The 25,332-nt window shown below is 37.2% G+C and overlaps 1 protein-coding gene across 1 annotated transcript in view; it reads right to left on the bottom strand.

The window, feature by feature from the left end:
* Window positions 1-22,617, bottom strand: part of LOC104466684 (BMP/retinoic acid-inducible neural-specific protein 3) — a gene marked incomplete at its 5' end in the record, with an annotated part of 36,673 nt that extends 14,056 nt beyond the window's left edge. The window contains one exon of the mRNA XM_010080204.1: window positions 22,395-22,617. Coding sequence (XP_010078506.1) covers window positions 22,395-22,617 — 223 coding nt within the window. The remainder of the gene's footprint in view (window positions 1-22,394) is intronic.
* Between the last annotated feature and the right edge of the window lie 2,715 nt (window positions 22,618-25,332).

Raw genomic sequence — 25,332 nt, 5'->3', positions numbered from 1 at the left:
TACCCCATCATGGACTTGTTCCAAAAAAATGATGACTTTGGTAAAAAGGACCCTTTAATCTTCAGAGCATTCATGATCACCTGCTTACATAGTCCTATTTTTTTTTAATAACAACCTTTAGCCCTGTAAGAAACCACATGCCTGACTAGAAGCTGCAGCTCAGTGATGTAATTTTAAAAATATTTAAGAATACCATCTGTCCTTGCAGAATGTAGTATGTCGCAAATGATCCTTGTTTACTCGAATATAACTTGACGGAATTCTTTTAATCCCATCTAGCAGTTTCCACTGGCTGTTTTTAGTTTCTATGGAAACCATTTCAATTATTATTTTTCACATAGGATGGAATTGTTGCATAGACTACCTGTCCACATATGGATACTTGAACTCTTAAATGAAATATCTATGCTCTTAGCTCCAGAAATAAAGTATTTGTCGGGTACTATAAGACCATTTAATTTCCCAGGACCAAATAATTGAGATGAGTGAGAAAAAATGAAGTGTCGTGGCATAATCTCTATATTACTACTGTATCCTGCAGGTTGAGGATCACAACTATTTTCCAACTTCTATATGAAGAAGATATTAAGGTTAAAGTAACCATTATAAAGAGTGGAGGAAAGGGTTATTTGTCTCAGTTGCTGTGGGAGAAAGCCTTTGCTTGCCAAGGGGGTTATTGCTTTTGGTACATACTGATCTGCGATTTGATTGATTCTTTCTACAGGCATCACTTAAAATTTCCTTCTGAAGTCGAGCACGGTTGTCAAGGAGGTTGTTTTATAGACCCTTTAAATTTTGAACTGTTTAATACAGTTCACATTTTGGTCTTTTACAATGTGCACCATGAAGAGATGACTATGCTTTTCAGCTGACTTGTATTCAGCTAATGCTGATAAGCGTGTAAAACGTCAACCCATTAGAATGAGTTTAAAAGCAACGTCTGTAATGCCAGGACATAACCTCCCACCCTCAAATCAAGGTACTTATCCCTCAGGTAATCCTAAAGTCAAGTAGAGTTCTGAAGTGCATGAACAGAAAGCAGAAAGCAGTAAGACTGAATTCTGACAGGCTGCCTCAAGTAGCTAATTCCCATGTCCTTTGCTAAAGCATGAATCATGACTCAGAGTCAGGGAACTCCAGTTTAGGAACAGAGCCACTGGACTTCAGACAAAATGGAATCAAGGTGACGAACAGATGAACAAAGAAGTGAAAGCCCTCTGAAGAAGCCTAGCTTTAGCGGTGTTGCATCAAAAAGAAAAATCATCTTTTCTCAAATCTCATAGTGTCCTGCAGAAAATTACCATCCTTGTAATGCTGGAAAGCAATTTTTAAATTTTCTTCTTGACTACTTCATAATTTTTTTAATTTATGCATGATTCCTTTGAAGCAGAGCATTGCAATATCTTACATAAACACAGCGCTAATTACCTTACACATAACACTGGCCAGATTTTCCTCTAAATATCACTGGGACATTGATTACTAATAAAAAAAAAAGATGGTCTACAAACTTTTTGTCTAGGCGAACTTAGCAAATATTGAGGAAAATATATCACATACATTGTGCTGAGAAATACCTTATTCTAGACCCAGAACAATTATGGAATAGCTTTCTTATTTGTGAGGAAGGTGGAAGCAGTGTGTTGTCCTCACATCAGATAGAAGGGGGTGGATCTTCTTCTTTTGCCAGTGACTAGTCCAGACATTGGACGTAGCTGCAATTCTTTTTCTCCTTGAGCAGAACTCTTTTTCAGAAATGACTGATAGATAAGACCCTCTGCCCCCAAAGTGTACTCCATGAAGGACAAAGAGACCCAATGCTACGTCACATCACAGTGAACTCACAACTGTCACTGCATTGCATCTTTCATCCCCTTTCCTTTTCTCATCAGATATGAACCTTAAAACAAAACAAAACAAAAACAACAACAGCAAAAACAAAACCAAACAAGAAAATAAATCAGCCAAAGTTTAGAAGTACAAACATTTGTGGTTGCCCCTAAGCCCAAGATTTCCCTGTACTGTATGTGTCCAGTGGGAGGCACCCGTTATTTGTCTTTTCCTGCAACCAATTCTTCATTCATTTGCACTGAAAATGATTCATGAATTTCCCATGTTTCACTCTGCTTTAAAGAGAATTTCAGATCCTTCTAGTCTGCATTGAGATACGTTGAATAAATTAGTCATCCGTACAAGAAGTTTTCAGAACCTTTGACACAACAGTGAATGATCTCAGCTGTAGAAATATGCAGCTTCTCTACTTGGGATCCACTACAGTGTAAGTGATTTGTGAAGCTGTTTCAGACACTACTCATGATTCTCCCGTTTTTCTACTAGAATCATGTAGGCTCCTAGCAGTGAATATAATTTAGTGCATGAGCAGCACCTGTTGTGTTCAGCATGACAATAACTTGCAAGTGTTTCTTCAGATGAGCACGCATACAACTCTTACAGGCTCAGGAAATCCTTTCCAATTAAAAGCAGATTGTCCTTAATAGAATCTATAAATGTGAACTAGAGTATCTGTTCTGTTTTGTTTTGCAAGCTTTTTTTCCTTTGTAACAAGTTTAACCCAAGTGTTTTCTGCTTTAATGTCCTGATAAGACAGCAAATTCCATTTCCTGCCATCTGCTGCTAAATTTGCAATTTACCACAAGATCACTGTGTGTATATAATATTTTTTGCTGTTTGGTGCCTTTAAAGAACTTACTACAGATAGGCAAAATGATTGTTCCCTTTTTGACATAGCAAACCCTACCCTGATGGTTAGAACAGAAAAAAAACAAACCAAAAAAACCCAAAACTAAGAATCTGCTCCTACATTGTGAAGGGATTTGTTGGTTAGAAAAAAAAATCCCCAATTTCACCTGTCTCTTCAAAATCACAATCCTTTTATTTTGAGATGTTATGATTTCTGAAGCTTGTTTTTTATTCAACTTAAAAGCAGTCTATAGCATTCCTGATGAACTGCTTACGCGTCTGGTTTTGATGGACCATTCCTTTAAATATCCAAGAATCTGTAGAGACAAAAGTAATTTTGCTGCAGCATTGTTATAGTTACTATGTACCCGTGTGGATGTTCTGTTTGCTGTTTCTGTTTTCTTTTATTCCTAAATATCCACATAAATGCTTGTCAAACGTAAACTCCTTGGTGCTCTTTGGATGCTGAAAAACACCACATGAAAATCTGCCCATGAGGATGGCACTGAGAATTAACAGACATCTCAAAGGGAAAGGAAGAAACAGTGAACAGATATTCTGTTTCATAAAGAATTTAAAATTGAGGAAGTTTTAGGAAAAAATCAAGGTCATATATGAACATAGAGAAGTTCTTAAATACGTATACACATTATATGAGATTATATAGTCATTAAGGATACATCCTCAGCATTTTGTTTCTAGTGCTGGGACTTCTGATAACCTCATTGCCCTTAAAGTTTTCTCGTTTGGGACTATGAAGGAACCACTCCTGTTTGTTTTGTTTTCACATTGCATGTTTCTCCACCTGGATTCTGGAGGTAACAAAGCTTATTTAGCTTGTCTATCACTCCTGTTTACCACTCCTCTGTGATTTCTGCCAACAAGCTTTGGAGTTGTTCAGCTCATATCTACAAAATTTTGCAAAAGGTCAGAAATATAAAAACATATTTCCTTCATGTTTTGTGAAAACAAGAAGATAGTCCATAGAGTGGAGATCATATTCAGTTCAGTGTGAGCCCAAATATTCCATAAATTCACATGGGAATTCAACAATGAGAGTATAATTTATAGGGAAACAGGACTTACTACTTTAAATTTTAATAAAACTATTTTATTTTTGAATAATCTTTTTTTTTCTTTTTTTTTTTTAAGGCAATAACTGCTTAAAAATATAAAGATTCCTGGATAAAAAAAAAGAAAAAAAAAAAAAGAAAAAAAAGGAAACAGTCTGGTAGATGCCTGATGTATTTTAAATTGCCTTTTTGTAAAAGTCACATCTTTAACACATCTTCTAGGAACACTGAAGTCAGTCAAAAGCCAGAACTAGTCTCTCTGAAGTAATTAAGATATATCCCCTTTCTCCTGAGTTAATGTGCTTATGACAAATGAAAAACGACCGCAGGAAAAGGCTACTCATCGCTCATGTCCATAGCTTGCTTGCTTTTCAGTATAGCGTAACCAGCGTTTGGTAGATTCAGCAACCCGCTAGTACTGTGCACATCTATTTATCAAAGGGTGCCAGAGTGACAGCCAAACTCCCAACTACAGGCAATACACAAAGCTGACCCATTCCAGGGGGGCATACTCTTGAAGGATACCCCTGTTTTCACAAAGATGGTTCTCTGTCAGCGTTTGAGCAACTGGAGTGAACACTATGATTTACATGTATTTTTTTAAAGCACAAGGAACAAGAGTATCTTTTACCCATACAGTAAAGTTTGTTCATCTATGTTTATGGAATTTATCATGAAGATGGTTTTGCTAAGGCTATGATATTTGCATTATTTGTAATTGTTGTCAGGTAAAGCAATATGCACCTATTATTATGCATTTCCTTCTGACCTGCTAAAGTATTTCTTATTAAACTTAAGTTTCTCCTAGCAGGATCGATCGTTGTAAGAACTTGAGGCCACAAAAATGACGCTGCAATAATATACCAAAATTACTAAGTCTTCAGTGTTTCACTTTAGCAGAAGTACACAGTCACTGCCTCACAAAGATATATATACGCTCACAAATAAATAGCTGAATAAAGTAAATTTTCTATAGAAAATTACAGGTTTTGAAATGCATTTAACATTTTCCCTTATTTGATCACTGAAAGCTTAACAAAGCCATGACAAATTAAAAATTATTATAGGGAAGTAATATCTTAGCTCAAATCACTAGCTTGTTTGGTCCTTAACATACATACTGAAGGATAGAGAGTTAAGAAACATGCATTTAATTAACATTATTCTTCTTTTGAAATCAGGGGGAAAAGAGCTAAAATCCCACTAAGGAAATTTTATTTGTGTAAAGGAACTTCAGAAAATTTTCATTTCTTTATTGTTAATATTTGTACTTGTATTTGTTTGATACCTGCCAGATTGAGAGCAAATTGTACTGTAGATCAATATGATTGTTGCTGCAGAAATCAAACTGAATCCTTTTCACTATGGATAGAGTTAAAATTAATGAAAATTAAGTGTTAGTATTTCATTAATGGTAAATTTATACTGAAAAAAGAATGGGAGAGAACCTAAGCAATAAGAAATTTATCTTCTCGTGAATCAACAGGTCATAAATAAAAACATATTTGAAAAGAAGTTTATTCATTAAGAAAAATTTAACTTTTTATAAAAAGTATCTTAATTTGGACAGTCATTATAAAGGAGAGTGCTTATTCTTTAGTTCATGAGATCAGTGGGTATCTTCCAGCTGATGCCAGCAGTCCATTGAAAGAACTTCTTTTGTGAGTGAGATTTCACAGGACAAAGCAGCAACTCTAATTCCAGCTGAGCTTCAGCAGAATTTAGACGGTTGCAATTTTTTGCCTTGCAATTAGTGGGCAATAACAACCATAACTCAAATACCCTTGATATTCAGAGTTGTTAACACACTATGACTTCTCTATTGCTGTTCAGGTTCTCCAGGTGCTTGTGCACAGGTCCCACCATAGATGCTTCTACCAGTACCACAGACACTCTGGGGCACATCTTCAGGCTCAGACATGACACTGAAAGAATATCTGCCTGATCCTTAAAAGTACGGTTGTAGTTTTACACAACGCCACTCGCTCACCCCCCCAAACCCCTCTCCCAGGGACGGGGGAAAGAATTAAAAAGGTGAAGGGAAAAGAGACCTGTGGGTTGACAGAAGATCAATTTAATAACTGAACTACAATACTATTGAAAATAACAATAATGATGATAACAATAGAAATACACACAAACATACAAATGAGTGCTACACAGTGACACTGCTCACCACCCAATGACCAAGGCTCAGCCCGTTCCCACCTAATGATCCTGGAGCTGGTAGAGTCACAAAACCACCATCCCGGAAAAGAGAAAAGAGCCCAAGTGTCTGAGAGACTAAGATGACACTGAGAGAGGGGTGACCCGGAAGAAGACAACCCAGAGCAAGAGAGAGCCCTTCTGGACAGAGCCTCATCTCTATACTGGGCATAAAGGGCATGATATGGAACAGACCACTGGCCAGTTTGGGTCTCAGTCCTAAACCTAAGGTTGAATCCTGGGCTAGTAACTGGGGCTGTGCTCCCTCCCAGCTTCTCCTGCCCCTGCAGACACGGGCACAGCAGAGAAGCTGGAAAGTCCTTGAGAGTCCTGGAGCAGCTCTGCCCATCAGTGTGTGATCAGCTTCTCCTCAGCACAAACCCAAACACAGCCTCACACCAGCTGCTGGGAAGAGAGTGAACTCTGTCCCAGCTGGAACCAGGACAAGTGCATAGGCACTTTCTTCACACTATGGTCTTGGTTTTGCAGCTAATGTCTTAACTGTGAAGCGCAGGAACAACCCCAATGCTGGGGCTCGGGGTACCAGTGCCCAGCAGTCAGCTGCCCCCAGCCCCAGGCACGCCCTGAGTCTGTCCTCAGCCTACCTGGGCCACAGAAGTTAAGCAAATATTCTGTTCAAGTACTCCCATGCTCAACCAAATATTTGCATCTCTTCCAATATTTATGTAATGATCCCAATGTCCCCTAAACACCCTCCCAGTATTTTTTGTTCCTCATCCTCCTTGAAAGGTGAATCCCGCAGAGGAAGACTGAGTTTCTCTGCAGTCTATTTCCTTTTGTAAGAGCCTGGGAGCTGTTAAAAGACTCCAATCATCGTGTAACTATTCAGAAGTGCTATGCTACAATAATCTACTTTTATGGGAGTTTGGAAGGTGAATATAAAATAACATAATCCCCAGATGTGCTGTTATGTGTAAAGCCATCCCATTAATCACGCTCAGTTTTACTTTACTTTACTTTACAGCCTAAAAGTATGCAAAGTGTTACTGCCATTCAGGTGCCTTAACACTGGCAGTTGCACACCTTAACTGCATTTTAAAAGCTATCTTCTCAAGAAATTAAGTACTCAATCTTTTCCTTTCCTCCAGTGGAAATGTTAATTCAGCACCTTCTGGTGTCAACAACATATGCAGAACAGCATCAAAATCCAGGCAAGTAAATGAAACCTCAGAAGTATACCTGCTTCTGTACCTGAATACAAAGTGTTAACCACATTAAAAAAGAAAAAGAAAAGTTCAATGATTCTGTTTCTTTACAGATTTTCTGAACTGATTTAGCATCTGTATTTTAGCATGAGGATACTGTGCACAACTAACAGTAAGTGGTTAACCTACATCATGGAGGGGAGAGGGGTTTAGATTATTTGCTGTTCAAAAGAGTGAATCCATGCTAGATTCATGTTGTCAATAAAGAAATGAAAATCTCGTTAAGGTCTGGGGGAGCTCACAGACAAAAGTGCCAAAATGTAAGTACTCAGAACTGCTCACTTCTTTCCCAGAGCTGGTAGCATTGATGGGATGTTGGATTTGAATTGTGATCAAACAACATGGTTCAGATCTACAAAGGAATGTGTAATAAGGTCAGGAAGAAAGGAGACTACTGTACCTAGTCACCACTTTTCATCTGATAGTCGGAAACTCCAGTTTTCTGCTTAATCATCAAGACAAGATCAGAACCAAGGAAATGTTGTGAACTAGAGCCTTTTCTTCCAAAGCGTGGAAAGCGCTATGACTCAGAGGGATTAATCTGCCACGTACCCTCCTAAAACAGAGCTTCTCAGAGTGTGAAAGCAGAATCCACAAGTCAGGATAGTTTTATAAAATTCCTGGGTGTGGATTTAGGAAACCAATTATTTAATTTTATTTTTTTTTTAAGAGGCACGTTTTGTGAATTTTAACTTGTGTGCACAAGAAATATCTATTTAATGATTTTGAAGGAATGTTGTACAGTTTTGTTGAAGAGAGAGCTCTGCAAATGTTCTCCTTAATTTTATTCATTAAATTTCTGTAAATGTGTGAATATGATTTTATGCATGAAGAGTTGTATATTTTATATCAGTGATCAGGGATTATGATCTGCAAACATTGCAAGGCTATCTACTATCTAGGCTAGATATTTACACGAGGAATTACATAAAAGTTACATGAATTTCACACACCCAGAATACTGGTTCCATTTCACTATTGCCTTCACATCTAGGATGGAAAGGATATAGTGAATGTTCTTGCAAACTTCAAAGACTAAAAGAGGTTTTTTGTAAAATATATTTGCAAGTTTGAGTGAGATGTGTGATCCCACAGACTGTGAGACTTGCAGTGTCATCGATTTCACAACTGCAGGGCACCATTCATCTGAGTTTGTCTATAGAGCTCTATAACCAGATGACTGTCTGCTATTCAGCAAAAAGAAGGAACAGACTCTGGAATCAATATTTGCCAAGATTCACAGGTGCCTCCTGTAGAAAACTTCTTTATAAAGCTTCAGTCCTCTCTGTCAGGACACTAATCTCTTTTCAGTACGGAGAAATTTTCCCTTTCATAGACAGAGAGTCTATTTTTGTCTTTGAAGTCAATCCAACCACAAGTTGCAGCAACACTTAAAAGCACAGATGCAGACATTCTGTATAGACTTCCTTTTAAATATTCATGGATGGAAACCTGTTTTCTCTACTTCTACCATTCAAAGCTGAGGAATCTGGCTTTTATGAACTTTTGCTTGTCTCTTAATCCACAAATAAAATGTTTCCTCTCCAATGCAGTTGACATTATATTCAAATGTGGATATACATAGATAAGTAGCCTACATATGCAGCAGATGGTCAGCAGAAGAAATTAAAAAAACACTTAATGTTGAACAACCTCATACCAGTGGCAAGACTCATTAAACTGTGGACTGGACTCAGCAAGATAGAAAATGCTACTCAAGTGTTTTGCAATGTATTGAGGGCTAAACTGATGAAACAGAAAGTCTGCATGCTGTCTTGGGATTTGCTACATTGGTCTCTACTCAGAGCTTATTTAACTGAAGTTTTGTAGAGGAACATTAGGGACAACACAGTCAGCAGCTTAGCTATCCATTTCACAGTACCTTGCTCACGTCTTGGACATATTTGCCAACTATCTCATTTATATTTATACTGTATCTTAGCCATCACTCCAGGAAATATCTAAACCAGTGGTGCTTTCTGCAGATAATACACTGATGAAGCAATCTACACAGATGGTAAGCTTTCAACTTACATTAAAAAAATCATCAGTTATTGTTCTCATTTTTTTTCCAAAATTAAGGCAACTTTGTCCAAAAAATATGTGGAATAATGTACGCAGAGTTTCAAGGGCATGATGCCTTTGGGTTCTTCTAAGGTCAATTAAACAAGTTGGTAGGATTTTTTTCTTAACTATCAACTAGAATTTTCTTAAATTTGGAAGATTAAAAAAAATCAAAACTAATAAAAGTTTAAGATAATGATCCTGATTTCATATTCTGTTGGAAATATCACTGTTTAAAATAAGGAAGGAGAGTATTAGGAAATATTATGAAGAGAGTCTAAGCAATGTTGACAGAGATTTTTAATTGCTGTTTTTTAGAAGAATATGCATTTTGAAAAGTTAATTTATTTCAAAATTTATTTTTAATACAAAGACTTATGCATTATTTTTAATTGATGCAACAAATCCTGATGTTTGCTGCAATTTTATGTAATGAGGAGAGTTTTGGATGCATATTGAAATAATTCCTGTCATGTGCGTAGAACAGAAACTATTTATCTAAGAACCTGAATGACAAAAAATCCAGATAATAAAAGGAAAACAAAAATTTTAAAACTGTGTTTTCCTTTTCCAACTAAAACGTGGAGAAAATAATTTTTGTGGTAGATATAACAGCAGCTTCACAATGGGGAAAAAAGCTTGATTCTCTGCAGAGATTGCATTTATTTTTATCATTTCTTGAGTTTTGAACAAATTCATTCATATATTATTGAAAATTAAGCAAAGAAAAGGTGATTCCAGGAAGAATTCAGAGAAGGTTTTAGTTCCGTTTGCTTTGGGTCATCTTCTTAGTTTAATTTCTTGACAATTGAGAGAAGCCAGTCATTAAAGATAATAAAACTATATTAGAAAAATAGCAAGTGTCACCTTCTGTCCAGAGTGCCAACTATTTTTCTTACTTCTGCTCCTTGCAATATGTAGGTCCTTTATTTTATACTTATCATCTGTGGTTCCATATATGGATCTCTAGAAAACTGATAATACTATGACAGAGATAATTTCCTGACAATTTAATTGGAATTAATGACTTCTGCAGCTGGGCTGTATCAACTGCTACTCAAGGGATTTTTTTAATGATCTATGGCCACAAATTTTAAACTATGCTACTCTTTAATTTTCCTTAGAGTCCAAAAAAGCATGCACTAGATGGGTAAACAGATCACATATTCTGAATCAGCATTTGCTTTCCAGCCACATAGGACAGATCTCTGGGGATGGCAGGATGTGATTTCAATCTATTTCCTCTTATGAATTTTTACACCTTCCTGTGGAAAAAAACCTTTTTTCCTGCCATTTCCTTCAGCGAGGCGTGGATTGAAGCTTAGACATTTGACGTCCTCTTTCTCATTGGTTGTTGCCCTACAACTGTAGGTAATGGAGATAACTCCAAAAAAAATGGTCGGACTGTGAATGTGGAGGAAAGAAACTTGGTAGAAAGACCATCTTGTTTTAATTTCAGATGTTGCTTTCAGGCCCTAATCTCCTTCACTTGTTGATGAAATAAAACTTCATTTGCATTCTCTTAGCCTGAAGCTTTTCTGTTTCCTGCCTAAAAAAAAAGACTTTAAAATTGATTTTTTAAAAAGAATGTTACTGATAGCACAGTGCTTTGTGTTCATTCTCTGTGGTATATTTATGGCACTTTTCCAAAAGAATATAAGTATCTGGAAATATCTGGAAAAAAAATGCGCAAACATAGGTCTATGCCTTTTGTACACTAACATCTTATGGAAAGTCTCAATAATAAAGAATCATAATTTTTTTTTTCTTTCCAGAACCATACAAAACATGTCACCCAAGTTTACATGTCAATAAGATAATGAGTTCTTTGCAGACTATAAACATCCATGCAGTTGATGACTGCATTGAAAATTAATGTTTCGAATGAGCAACTTCTGCCATTCTTGTATTTTCTGCGCTTTGGTAAGTACTCTGAAGGCAAATAATCCTATTCCAGGATCAATTTGGTCAACCTGAGTAAGGATAGCAGAACCCACTCTTGAAATTTTTCTAACTCAAATATTACCCAGAGACGATAATTTGCTGCTTATTAAATACTTGTAATATTTTTTGAAATACAAAAAATATCCAAGTTGTATACAGTCATATCAGAAACAAGGTTGTACCTATAAGCTGAACTGAAAACTAGGGAGTTAGTTTGTGTTAGCTGATGTCTTCGAGTGCAGCCCTGGAGCTACATTAAGTTTATAAGAAATCTGTCAAGAATGTAAATGGTCTGACAACACAAAATATGAGGTGAATACCTCAACAACAAAGCTTTTCCCTGGGTGACACATGTCCATACAACACACGGCACCGCCACGACTGGTGCCCTTGCCGATGCTCTCAGCCAAGAAGCCAAGGAACTAAACACTGCGGAGTTTATTATTTATCACGGACTTGCTTTCACACCCTCCAGCTCTGATCCCTCCCAGTGAAAGCTGAGACACATTGGCAAGACAGTGCGAGCCCAGGCTTGCTCCCCATCCTATCTCTCTGGAAATGCATCCGAGGGCTGGATGCTTTCGAGCTGTCTGCCTGGCACCTCTCCGCAGTGCTAAATTCATTCAGAAACTGGGGAAGGCAGGAGGGGAGAAAGACAAGGGGAGAGGGCAAAGACAGTTTCGAGCTCATGTCATGCCGCTGCTGTCAGCAGAGACGCTGAGTTTGTTACTTGGTATTCTTTGGGGTAAATGAACTGTACGTTATCTTCGCCAGTCTGTATACAGCTACATGCATAAAATAACAGTATGGAATTCAGAATTTGAAATTTTTAATTTTTCAAAATTATTTTTACATTTCCAAAAATTAACTACTATTGTATATAATTTTTTCCTACTGTTTGTGTTCATAAATTGCCCTTGACAGTATCCATAGCAATTATGCACAAACTGAATTCCTATCTAGCAGTTCAATTTCAGCAAAATTAAATGTCTCCCTACCCTTCAATATGCACGTTATTCTTCCTATTAATTTACTTTGCTCTTATGAAGAAAACACAAGAAAATATAGAGAACATAGTACACCAAAAATGAATGTATTTTAGGTTTACAAAAAACACGGTAGACTCTAAATAAGAAAGAATGACTAGCTTTGAATGACCTGGAAGCTGATATGTTAGAGTTATGTCTTTCTGTTGCAAATGGAAGAATGACATCATATGAAACAGACATATAAACTTTGAATAAGTCTTTTCATGATCGTATTTGTACTTACTGTCCAAAAAGGAAACTTGTTCCCAGAACTATGTCATTTGGAAGCATTTAAGACACAATGGGATTGGTGTATTCTGCAGGTTGGAAGCAAAGGACTTTTTTTTTTTTTTTTTTTTTTTAAAGGAACAAAAGACTGGACATGAGACAATACGAACAATTCAGATGCAGGCTTACAGTACTTTTCAAAACATTTTTAAAAATCAAAAGCTTGAAAACCTACCATCTGAAGGACTGAAACCATCAAATCTTCAAATTTATCTAAAAGCAAAGCTATTATACATCTTTAGCTAAGATGACCTGAGGCACAAACCTCAGGGTTAAAGTCTGGCATTTGATGTCCCCTTGGAGAGCTAGTATTTGCCTTCTGAGTGAGGTAACAGAGTAAATTGCATATGACTTAACACAGGTGAGAAATACAAGGCGCCTGCTTGCATGTATCCATTTCTATGTCAATGCATATCTCACAGTTCTTTGACTCTTTTAATTGGGCAGTTTTTCTGATTCAAAGCCTGAAAAGCTTGTTTGCAGAATGTTGACAGACATAACCTGACAAGCAGAGACCTCTTTGTCAAAGTTTAGAATCAGAGCAATGAAAGGTTTTGCCTGAAATATGGATGGATACACATGGCAATATCCCCTCGCTCCCCACAAGTCCGACCTTCATTTTCCCTTTTATTCTACACTCACGTCAAAGCTTTCTTGTGCTTTGCATTATTACCACCTTCCCACAGAGGAGACACATTTTTTCCTTTAAATAGCACAGACCAGAAAAGCATTTCTGTTACAGCAATTCATCCCAGCCCGAGCTGAGGCTGCGGCCCCACTGTGACACGTGCGGTACAAACACAAAGTGCGAGACAGTCTGTGTATCACTCTCAAGAAACACAATAGACAAAAGAGAGCAAAGGAGATGTGATATTGTCAGCCTATTGTCAGTCCTGTTGTATTATGGTGAGCACAGACAGAGGGACCTTGGTGACTCCACGGGGGAAGTCTGATGCTGGAGACTGAATATCAAAGATCATTCTTTCTTATTTTTCTCCTGTCTTATTTAATAATGCATGGATGATAAAAGACATGTCTTTATGGTACATTTTATACTCTTCTGGATCAGATAAAGCAATGTTCAAACATGCTCTTGTTATACAACTGAAAACTGGAAGATACTGCAACTTTCTGGACATGGGGATAGCCTGAAGCCAAGGGTGCTCCAAGATCCAGTATCACATGCTGGTGTCCTTCCCTGACCTCTGGCTGCATTTGTGGTGTAAGTTATCATCGAATCATAGAACCACAGAATTGTTTGGGTTGGAAGGGACCTTAGAGATCATCCTGTTCCAAGTCCTCTTCCATGGGCAGGGACAAGGTTCCATAAGACCAGGTTGCTCAAAGCCTCATCCAGCCTGGCCTTGAACCCCTCCAGGGATGGGGCATCATGATCTTTGAAGGTGAAGGGATACTATCTAGAAAGGATCATGGCCATCATGTCACATGTCATGGCTGCAAAGACAGATGGTCATTGGGCTAGGAGCAAACAGAAGATGCCAAGCCTAGAAATGTGTGCCAGGATCTACCCACATGTCAAGTAACCATTTTAAAGTGTAGGCTCTCAAGCCTTGTGAGCCACCACAGTGTTGGCTCTGATGTTTCTACAAGTGATTCACATGGAGAGGTGATTAAGATATCTTTACATTTGGCATGAGGCAAGATCCTTTACAGCAGTTTGGTCACAGCAAAAGCTCCAAGGCCAAAAGCACGCCCCTCAGGACTGTAGATCTACACTGGGGATTACATGTGCTGAATACCCTATCTTTACAGCCAAAATTCTGCAGCAGCTTTTTCTTAATCTGCCCTTTTCTTTTTTTAATACCACATGTCTATAAAATAAAATGCTTTTTTAAGCTGCTTGTGCTGTATTGTCTTCAAAATTTTAGGCTCCAGTACAGATAACACCAATTGTAATATGCAACTTGTCTGGTGAAAAATAAACGGAAGTTTGAACATCTGGGTTGGAAACAACAAGGGGGTTGTTGTTCCTTGGTTCCACCAAGGTGGAAGGGACAGAGACGATTTGTAGTGGAATGAGTGTTAGCAGATCTGAAAAAATGGATGCTTGAGATACTGTTTCATGAGGGAGAAGGGGAAATGGAGCCCAGCTTTCCACTTCTCAGAACCAGACTGTATAGAGGAAAATGCTCTTTCAAAAGAATATGGGATTTTCATTCCTATCATCCTGCTACTCTCAGAAGAGAGCCCACAAGAGCTGGACACTAAGGTAGTCACACCAGTGCTTTGTCCTTTTAAAGTATAGATTGTTTGCCAGTGCAACAGTACTCTAATAGTGGTTAGTGATTCAGGAATCATATTATGGTGTTGCAAGTCTCAGACAAGACTGCAATATTACATTAATATCATATCGTTTAATACCATATTGGTATAGCTCCTTTCATGTCAGATGATGCCTGCTAAGGTGATTTTCTTTTTTCAACATTTTGCATCATGTGAGAAAATGTAAAACATGATTGCTGAAGCGCTACTATTAGGGCACAGTTGCACTGGTAAGTCGTCCATACTTTAAAAGAACAAAACATTGGGGTGAGAGATGTGACTTCATTCCAAATATTATATGGACGGTATTTCCAGAGCACGGAAGGAGGCATATGCCTGCTCTGTGACATTAATATAACCTGTCTACTCATTCCACAGCACTTCATGATATGGTGAAATTACTTCATCTTAATGTTGCTATTCATGAAAAAAAAATCAAAGGTGGAGTTGTGGGGAGGCTGGAACAATTTTCAAGTACAGCATGTGAAGGACAGCCTCTATGAGTATGTAGTGAAGTGCTGCAACATTAGAAAACCAAATCTCCTTGAGAGAAAACACGTTACAAGGACAGATGCTGAGAGCAGTCTATCCGCATGTATCTGTACTTATGAAAATATGTGTGAAAAACATACATGTAGACAAGAGTTTATCTTAGCTTGTCATTATTATCAGACCTATTATTTGCAGGCCTGTGTATTATATTTTTATGTCTGTCACGTTAGTTTTAAATAACTCTAATTCCCACTCCAATTAAAGGTATCACCTCAAAGCGGATCACTTTATTTCCTTTGAGAGAAGATGCAGACTTATTATTCCGTTTAGTAAAGCAGCCACTGCCAAACTGACCTTCATTTTATCTCAGATACTTTCATCTTATCACCTTCCTTTTCTATAGCATACAACATTCAGATGTGCTCCTGGTGTGTTAGATCAAGTCGAAGTTTCCTCTGGAGAGGTGTTCCTTTACCTTAAAACTTGCAAATCCATTTTTAACTCCCACATGCAATATCTCAACTGAAGCAGATCAAAACATTTTATAATACAAAATTGTGCGTAATCTAAGTCCATTTTTTTTTTTGTTCTTTCTTGGAATTATTTTTGTTTAGAAACATCTCTATGATACATTGTAGTCTATTTAAATAAGAAGATCTTCTAAAACCAGACAGAATATTGCTTGTTTAGCACCTCTTGTTCAGAAGCATCATGATCATTAGACTCAGACAATTCAGCTGGGCTCTTGCTGTCTTACAGTATCTTTCCATAACACAATTTTCACCTAGACTCACTCTTCACCTTCATTCTAGCAGCCTGCTAAAGTGATGTATAATTAGATTTTTTCGCTTGCATCCCATGCCACAAATGTGCTTCGAAAAGAAAAAAAATCTCAGTGTGACGTACTGTGAAAGTCCCATGTATTGAACTTTGTGGTGTCCTTGGTGGAAGATTTTATTCCTTAGTAATTTTGTGTCCGTGAATCAATTATGCTTATAGCAGAGCAACCTGAAGTAGCTGATAACCAGCTTTGGGATGTAAAGAACTAATCCTGTGTAAACATCCTGAGGGCACTATCTTTTTTTTGTGTATGTGTATTTCATTCTGAAGCATTCTGAAAAAAAACAGGTTTCAAGGCCTCAGTATTCTGATGGATTGTGTTATAGATACTATATTAAAAGTCAAATATCTTAAATCTTTTTTCTTCATATGAACTGAAGAGAAGGCTAAGATACAAATCCCTTCTCTGAAGTGTTTTTGCAGTATTCAGGCCCTGTTGTGCTCCTAGAGCATGGGAATTTTTTGCTCAGTGAAATTCAAAAAGAAGAAAAATGAGAAAATACTAATTCATGGCTTTTATGCCTTTTATGGCTGCCTGCGATGCATTCTGTGGGAAATTCCAGAATAATTTTTTTTTCTGAAAACCAGGATTCTTTCTACCACTTTTCTGTGTGATGCAGCCATTCACCGCCTCTGGTGATGGACTTCTAAGTCTACATTAGCTCCAGAGTATCTTAAAAAAAAAAAATCCTTTATGAAGAAAAGGACATGCTTCAAACACGAGGCTGCTGAGAACGGCTTTCCTTTCAGAAAGAAGGACTTTTATAGGTTAATTAGAATATTTTTTAAAGCTTATTATGTAGCTTTTTTCTATATTTGCCTTCAGCTTGTTTTACCAGAATGAGATCCATTAAAAAACTGGCTAGACTCTTGGTATAACCAACATCTTCACTGTAAACTATATGGTAATGTTAAGCATCCAGTCTTTTCAAAAATTCAAACCCTGGCATTTTATTCAAGATTACATGCTTTTGTGTGCAGGTGTTACACCTTGGTCTTTTAAAATTAAAATTCTTGTTTACTGGAGTTGCTCACAATCTCCACGTGCAGTTTGTCGCAGCAGATTTCCATTTTGTTATTATGCCAAGGAAGATGCAATTTTTTCCACTGGTTTATTGTTGTATTTATGTTATGTTTCTCCTTTTAATATTTTTATGTAAGTCTGCATCAAATCACAAATTGTGCTGGTTAAATTTGGCCTCAGGTGATCCTTTTTCATTACAAAGTGATTTAAACTGCATACAAATGAGGTTTGTACATATAACAGTATACTGTACTGAGTGCATTCGCTCAAACACGTAACATTAGCCAAAGAACCATTTTGAATGACACAGAAAAGAACAAAATCAAGCGCTAAACTGGCAGTTGTGAAGAAATGGAAGCTCTTCCCTGGCTTCTGTGTCTTTCAGTAGTGTTTGGATATTAAAGCTAATTACAGGAAATCATTGCAATTTATTGAAAAATACTTCCAAGATTCTCCTTCTCTGCCAACACAGTTTGTATTTCTTTTACGCTCTTAAGCATAGATATTCCAGTTTTCTCATTTTGGTTCCATAATTTGGGCGGATGTGGTGCCTGCCTACCCTCAGCTCTGGTTCATGTCGGGTGTTTCACTTACAGCAATTTACGGGTAGGATCGGGCCTTCCAGTTCCTGCGATTTTCAGTTTGCTAGCGCATAGTCATTTCATTTGAAAATAAATCTTACTGTTGCATTAACCAAAACAGAAACAAAACCAACCTGTAACACAGTGACAATCATATAACCACAACGTTGCTTGCTGCTTTACCTCTTCCCGTTGCTGTATGCAAGCTACAATGTCCCATATGAACATCCCTAATGAGTCAAGTTGATATTTCTTTATTCCCTCCACTTATATTGTCTTTGGAAAATGAGAGGACTCAATCTGAAGGTGTTGTTAACGTGAGATTATGCATGCACAGATCCCATCTCTCAGTGCAGGTGTGAGTCACAAAGCTCAGCCTAAGCTGGGAGGAAGCCTGTCCTTTGCTGCCTGTAACAGGACATTGCTTTCTCACCTCCTTTGAGAAAGATGCTGCTGGAATTGAGAGCTTGGACTAACTTAATGACTATGTCAGTCCTTTTCTCAGAGTAGATATACTAGACCACCATCACCGTACGCACACTGCTTCCAAAGATTAAAAATTGTTCCTTACACCTCGTGGTCCTAACACAGAAATATGTGTGACGAGCTTAGGGCATCCATATGGTTTCATACCTCATTGGGATTCCTGAAAAGCAAAATGTCTTGTGCTTCTAGCGCTGTTTCAACAACCCTTTTATATACATTTTATAACACCTACTGATTCGCACCAAGCAAAATGTGTTGTGCCACTAGTAGTGTTTCAACAATGTTCCTGGGCAAAAAGTGCAGCAAGAGCTGGCCATCTAGTGGAACGCTGCATGTGCTGGACTCCGGCCAAGCAAACAAATTAAATGAGCATATGATACTGCACGTTCTGAAGGCTGATGTGTTGATGCAATGAGATCATATTAGTAATAATCACTTGAGCCTTTTGAAGCAGCAGAGCCTCAAATTCATGGAGGCAGTAGCTCACCTGGTAGTGTTATTCCACAGAATAGCAAGTTTCTTTTTCAAACTGCATTTTTTTTTAAATCTTGTTTTTCCATTTATCTCTTGAAATTGAATGTTTTATCATTCCATCCCTATATACAACATGAGAACAGATTATCTCAATTCATGTGGCAGGGGGGTTGGAACTAGATGATCTCTAAGATCCCTTCCAACCCAAACCATTCTATGATTCTATGTGCTTCTTGTTGATTTTGAATTTTCATTTGGTATTTTTCCTTCAAAACTGAGACAACCAGTAAATACTTCACTGATTACAGAAAGTGTATTGATTAATTCAGGTGAATTTTAAAAGTTACACTCAGCAGTACCATAATAATTTCTAATGGAAATCTACAGACTTCTGATGTATCTTGGCATGATTCGACTTTCAGGAAAAGGAACAATGGTCTGTTTCATGTTGATGAAAGAAAGTGTAAAATCTGGGAAGAACATCTGGAACTTGAAAAGATTTTTAATGAACAGAATAAAACTAAAATAGTAATCCTGTTCCCATCCTCAGTGTATACCAAAATGCTGCAGTAAATAAGACATTGTTCTCGTCTCTAGTGCAGACTGAAAGAAAACTATTTATACATTATTCTAGCTGAAGAATATAAACTGTGTTTAAAAAGGAGACACGGGAATGTAATTTCTTTAACTTGCAAGTTAATGGACTCTTTTCCACTATGACCAACGGCATTAGGAGAGGATTCAATGGCATTTTGGTTCAAGGATTAGAAAGTAAAAGCTTAAACATAATTTAGTCTTATGATTATTAAGTGTCTCGGTTGTTCAGGAAATATGGAAAAAAATGCAAGTAATTCTGTCTATCCTATTAATTAAATCCCATTTCAAAACAATGAAGCAACAATTTGTTTCATGTTCAGTGACAAAATTTGGAGGCCAGAGAAAAGAGAGAGATATGTTCAGTAATGAATTATAACCTTGACTGTATGCAGGAGCTCCTTCAAGTGTGACAAAATGATTTTTGGCAGGCTATATAGATAAATGCCTATAAAGCTCAGTCTTACAGAAAGTTTTCATGAATTATGTCTAACTTTTAGGACATACCCCCCAGCATCATAAAAGAGAAAACCAGCTCTCATTTTTGACATAGTCCTTTAAAAATCCTTTGTATATATCTTCTGTTGACTTTACAGTGTAAAATTAAACATTAGCACAGTTGTTTTTACTCACTGCCAGCATCATGACCTTTATAAAAAACTGACGCGTTGGCTCTTTAATCTGTATCTGAAAAGATAAGTGCCCATAAAATACAACTTGAAATTCATATCTCCATTAACTTTCTGTCTAACTTCTCTTTCCATAATAAAATTCACCCTTAACGATTGGTAGCCGAGCCCAAATACTAATCTGAAGGAGTTGTTTGGAAAGCTTTTGGAAAGGATTAAATTTTGTTCCAATTCCCCCTTCTTGTTTCTTTGGAGCCTAGAAAAGGCACACAAAGCTGTGATTTTTGATTTTATTTCTGTCTTCCCTTAAACACAAGAAGTTTTAAAGCTTGGTTTTGGTTCTGTTATTCCACACGTTTTCTGTTGAAATGTCTTTTTTTACAGCCTGAGCAATAACTCACGTTTCTCCATTCCATTACTCAGGTATTCATTCTCCATTGCACTACCTACTATTCATTTGCATGCTTACCTGTTAGCAGTTCTGTATCCAAAAATTCAGTACCTTGTTTGGGTTAGGTATACTCTCATCCCGAGAAGTACCTAATAATCTATCAATACTTGCTTTTTGTTTCTCCTCACTATCTGTCTTTTCACCACTGATATTCCTTTATCCATTCCTGTATCTTGGTCTATCAGATCTTTTTTAACCAGGTTTGGAAATTAAAACAGTTTCTTTTGACCTTTTCCCCTCACTTCTCAGTTTAAATCTCTTCTTATCAGCCATAAAAGCCTTGATGTCAGAAGGTAATTTTCCCAGACAGTCAGATGGAATCCAGCCTTTGAAAACACTCTCTTTTAGCAAATGCATCCCGCTGGCTGAGTATTCCCAAACCTGCCTTTAGCACTGATCTTTGAGCCATCTATTGATCATCATTATGTCATCGTATGTCCAATCTCTGTCTGTACCAACCAGAAAAAATTTCAGAGCAGTCACTAAAATGGGGCATAGTTATCTTAAAAGTAAGTTATGATATTCCTAAGTTAAAGATGTATTGCAAAATCAAACTGATATGAAAGTTTAGTACAGGTCCCTGTAAAACAGGCAAACTCATTGCCAGTAGAACTTATTATTAACAAATAAATCATGAACTTACAAGTTCTGCATTTAGAAAAAAAATATCCTTCACATAACAAGAAAGTCACGTTTTGATCAATCATTTCAGTAGATCTTTTTGCTTTTTACATTTCAGTTCGTCTGTACGCTACCATTGCTGTTACTGATGGTAACCACAGATTGGTCCAAAACCCTTCAGTGGTTATTTTGGAAGACATGATTATTTTAAATTTTGGTAGGGGAAAAAAGTGAGTTTGTATTCTATTTCTTGTGTTTGAAAAAGTTCTGGTTTCTGAAGTCTTTCACGTTGAATCATCTCTCTTTGGCAGAATGCTCAGTCAGGTCGTGCCCAAGAAACCCAGGAGATTATGTCGAAGCACTGTAGTGACTATATAGCCTTTCTTAGTGGAATATTTTCTAATTACAAAATGACACCAGAATTGAAAAAAAAAAAAATCGTTTCAACTATCAGATCTCAAAGCAAAACACAATATATAGAAGAAGTGGGGCATGACACCCATAACCACTGTCTCCTTCTGAAAAAATAAAGCCGAAGGGTTAGCTGAGTGCCACCAAAAGGCAAAGAGGAACTGATGGAGCCTTTGCTCCTTTGCTTTGCTTGCTTTGCTTGCTCCCCTGAAAACAGGGGAGAGGAAAATACCCCTGGCAGTTCTGGAACACTGGACCTTAGGTTAGATTTCTTTAAAATCAACAGAGATACGTGCTTAATGCAGAAGTCGCTAGACTAGGCCCACAAAGCTTGCGCTCCAAAGAATAACGTCCTTAAAATCTCATTCACTTCAGATTTATGCTAGTGTCACTCCACTAATTTCAATAAAGCAGTTTTCCATCAGCAATAAACTATAACCACTTTATGTTAATAAACTAGCTAGCTTTCAGGAGCTCTCTGTTTCTAGGAAGGGCTAAAATACTTCTATTTTCTTTCCTTAGGCATCCTTTCAAATCTAATTCATATCTGCCAAACGAGACAAGAAATCAATAGTGTGTAGTATATACTGTATAATGACCTGGAAAGTTCTTAAAATAGCTGTGCTTGCTTCAGAATGGGTATTCAGTATTTGGTATACAATTATTTGGCACTGTTACACTTGGCCGAGTTCCACTGAAAATGTGATTCTGTAAAACAGAGGCAGACCAAATGGGATGAATCTGTATGCTCATGTTATTTTTAAGTTGCCTCACATAACAAAAAGTTGTCTATAAATAAGGTTTTCTTTTTGACCTTTTTTTTTTAGGAAAACACAAATGGAGCAATGTTGAAAGCGAATATACAGATTGTATACTGTGCACGTACCATATCTGCACACATTCCCACACCTCTGCCCTTAAGGAGATTTTAGTGTCAAGATAGCAGTTTGAGTTTCTTGGGTTGTCATAGGCTTTCTTACCTCTGCCTTGGCATGCGGATGAGTGGCTGTTTATGGCACCTCTTACTAAGACCAAAGAGCTTGTGAACAGTTTTCTGCGCCTTGAGGAAGAGTTGCTTCATGCTGTTTTCTAGTTGCTCGTAACGACGTTGAAAATTAGAATCCATTGTCCACAAATGCATTACAGTAGAGGTGTTCAGGAAGTAATTCATGGGCAGCCTTTTCATAAATAATTTGAATTCATCTGAAAAAAATTAATAGGCTTTAATTACATAGTTATGGCTACTGTTGTAGCAAAAATTGACTTTTAATTTGTTTTTTCTTGAATCATTTTTTTTAATCTGAAATTTTTTAAATTTTTGAATTGAACATTTTAAGTCTTTCAAAGTAGAATGGTAACTAAATTTTTAGTGACAATATTAGAATAAAACCAGCAAAAGTCAATATTTATATAATTATTAAATTTATGTTAAAAGGAAATACAAGAAATTGCATTATTGCTCAACTTGGGGAACATAAAGGTTAAATAAGAATCGATCTAAAAACAAATACACATTTAAAGGTGGATGTATATTGACTCATTTGAAGATAGGAAACAATCTTAAAAGGAGTATATTCCAATACTTAGAAAATGCAAGTAAATGTGATTTTACAGGCCAGCTCTCTTTTAGACGTGTTATTTCACCTGAGACAAGCCACTAAGGGTCAGACTTTCAAAAGTATTTAGAACTGAAATGGAGCCTTTCAAAGCATTTTATGGTACTTTGACACTTCAAAAATGTCTCCCATAACTTCTTTTTGGCTCATGTCCCCATCTCTAAAGTGGTAAAAAAGACTTTTTACATCACAGGATCACTGTTATTGGGAGCATCCCATGCTTTGTGATTTGTTCTGGTAGCTCAGTCCACATAAGATACAGAGACCGCACATTATTAACAGAATTTTATTAATCGGTGAATCTATTTTCATAAGTAGGATAATTTACTGGCTATCTTCCCACACTTTGCAATCCATTTTTTCTTTCAACTTGTTCCTGCAGTAAAGCCTCTTACCCCACCACTTGGCTTTCACCCTGCCAGATGCTCCTTTTGAGTAGTCAATACTTCAGCAGACTATGTGACTGCAACGATCCAACTGACAAATAGCCTCCTGCTTAAAACTAGAGTTAATCATAATATTTACCAGTGCTATAATTTTAGGTTGCTCGTGGGAGAGGTTGTTCACATGAAAGAATATTCCATTACCATCACAAGTGTTTTGGTTTTAGCTTTAGCTTCAGTTTAGGTTTTTAACAACATTTTTATAGAAAAAAGGGGAAAAAAATCTTTTCTTTTTTATGGATGGAGAAGAAAGATCTTTTCTAAATGAGACAGAGTGAACCTCATCCACATCCTGAGGGACACGGGGCCATGATGAAATAGGACAGTCATATTTTGGCATAGTATTTCTTGTGATGGATTAAGATTCACCAGAAGACAAAAGGCGTTGAAAGGTCTCCTGGAAGGTAAAAAAATGAAAGGCAAGGGGCAAAGATGATGATTTTATATTTAATAAAGTGGTTTTAATAATTCATCTGGGAGCTCCTTGGCAATGCGTTATTCATTTTATCCTCGTGCCTTCCTCTTCAGGTATTAGCTGTCCACTATTCTCCCACTGCGACAGCACCACTGCCCCTCTGCTGTCCCTGGGTACAAATGAAGGGACTGAGGAAAGGAACTATATTTTATCAAATATTCAGAGCTTCTTATATGTTGCTTTTTCGCTTTCCTAATTTTTGTCTAAGAAGTTGGTTCTTATCCTCTGTCCAAAAAGAGTAAGTGTCTGTTCCTGGGTTTCTGTCTTAATAATTGGAATTTTTGAAGAAGTTGGTTCTTATCCTCTGTCCAAAAAGTGTCTGTTCCTGGGTTTCTGGCTTAATAATTTGAATTAATAGGAATATTTGATAAATTCTGCCCTGCCAGATGAACATCTCTGTGAGTCTTATTGTAGTTTTGGGAAAACCAGTTCCCTGTTTTCCCCATCCCAAGTGACAATTGCACCTTCCTCTCCTCACACTACACTTCCCAGTCCTCGCTTCCTTTCAAGGCTTGCACAGATGCTGTGGGAGAAGTTGACATCTGGCTTGTCTAAAGGAGGAACAATCTCATTGGCTTGGTAAACCCTTCCAAGCCTAGAGTGCATTTGCAAATTTAACAAACTGGTAGGAAAAGAAAAGAGAAGAAAAGAGAAGAAAAGAAAAGAGAAGAAAAGAGAAGGGAAGGGAAGAAGGGAAGAAGGAAAGGAAAGGAAAGGAAAGGAAAGGAAAGGAAAGGAAAGGAAAGGAAAGGAAAGGAAAGGAAAGGAAAAAGGAAAGAAAACCCAACAGGTGAATAGGAGTTAAGGTTATGTTATGAAATATGCCCTTTGGCAAAGCGCAGATCTGCAGTTTGTATAAATTGGCCAAGCTCTACTGACTTCAGAGGAGTGTACTAATACACCTAGGGAGGATCAGATCCAACAGTCACATTCCTGATTACCTGTTTTAATCACTAACTTCTCATTTCCCTTCTATTCTTCTGAGACACTACTATATTTACTTAAACTCAGTTTCATGAAGCCAAAAATAAACCCAAATCCCTGAGGAGAGAATAGACTCAGAATATGCCTTTTCAGTTTTTATATTGCTGTAATAACTTCTTTAAGCATAATTGTCAATTTGCTCTCCTTTGCACAATGGCAATAAGCTCTACAGCTGACAACTAATTGGATGCAGTGTTTAGAAGTGATAAGGAGGGTTTACACTCCTGAACCTGTAATGCAAAAGCATTTCCAAGAAGAAAATAACTCCTTTTCCCCCTGTAATAAACATCATCTTTGACTATCCCTGTGCCCTGTACGATCATGTTAATGAGAACCACAATGGAGGTAAAAGAGAGAGATAAAATGAGCATGGTTACACAGTGCCTTCTGCAAAAAAAAA

The sequence above is a fragment of the Pterocles gutturalis genome, unplaced genomic scaffold (assembly GCF_000699245.1).
Source record: "Pterocles gutturalis isolate BGI_N339 unplaced genomic scaffold, ASM69924v1 scaffold3749, whole genome shotgun sequence".
NCBI lineage: Eukaryota > Metazoa > Chordata > Aves > Pterocliformes > Pteroclidae > Pterocles > Pterocles gutturalis.
The sequence above is the reverse complement of the archived record's forward strand: the minus strand, read 5'-3'. Positions and strand labels throughout refer to the sequence as shown.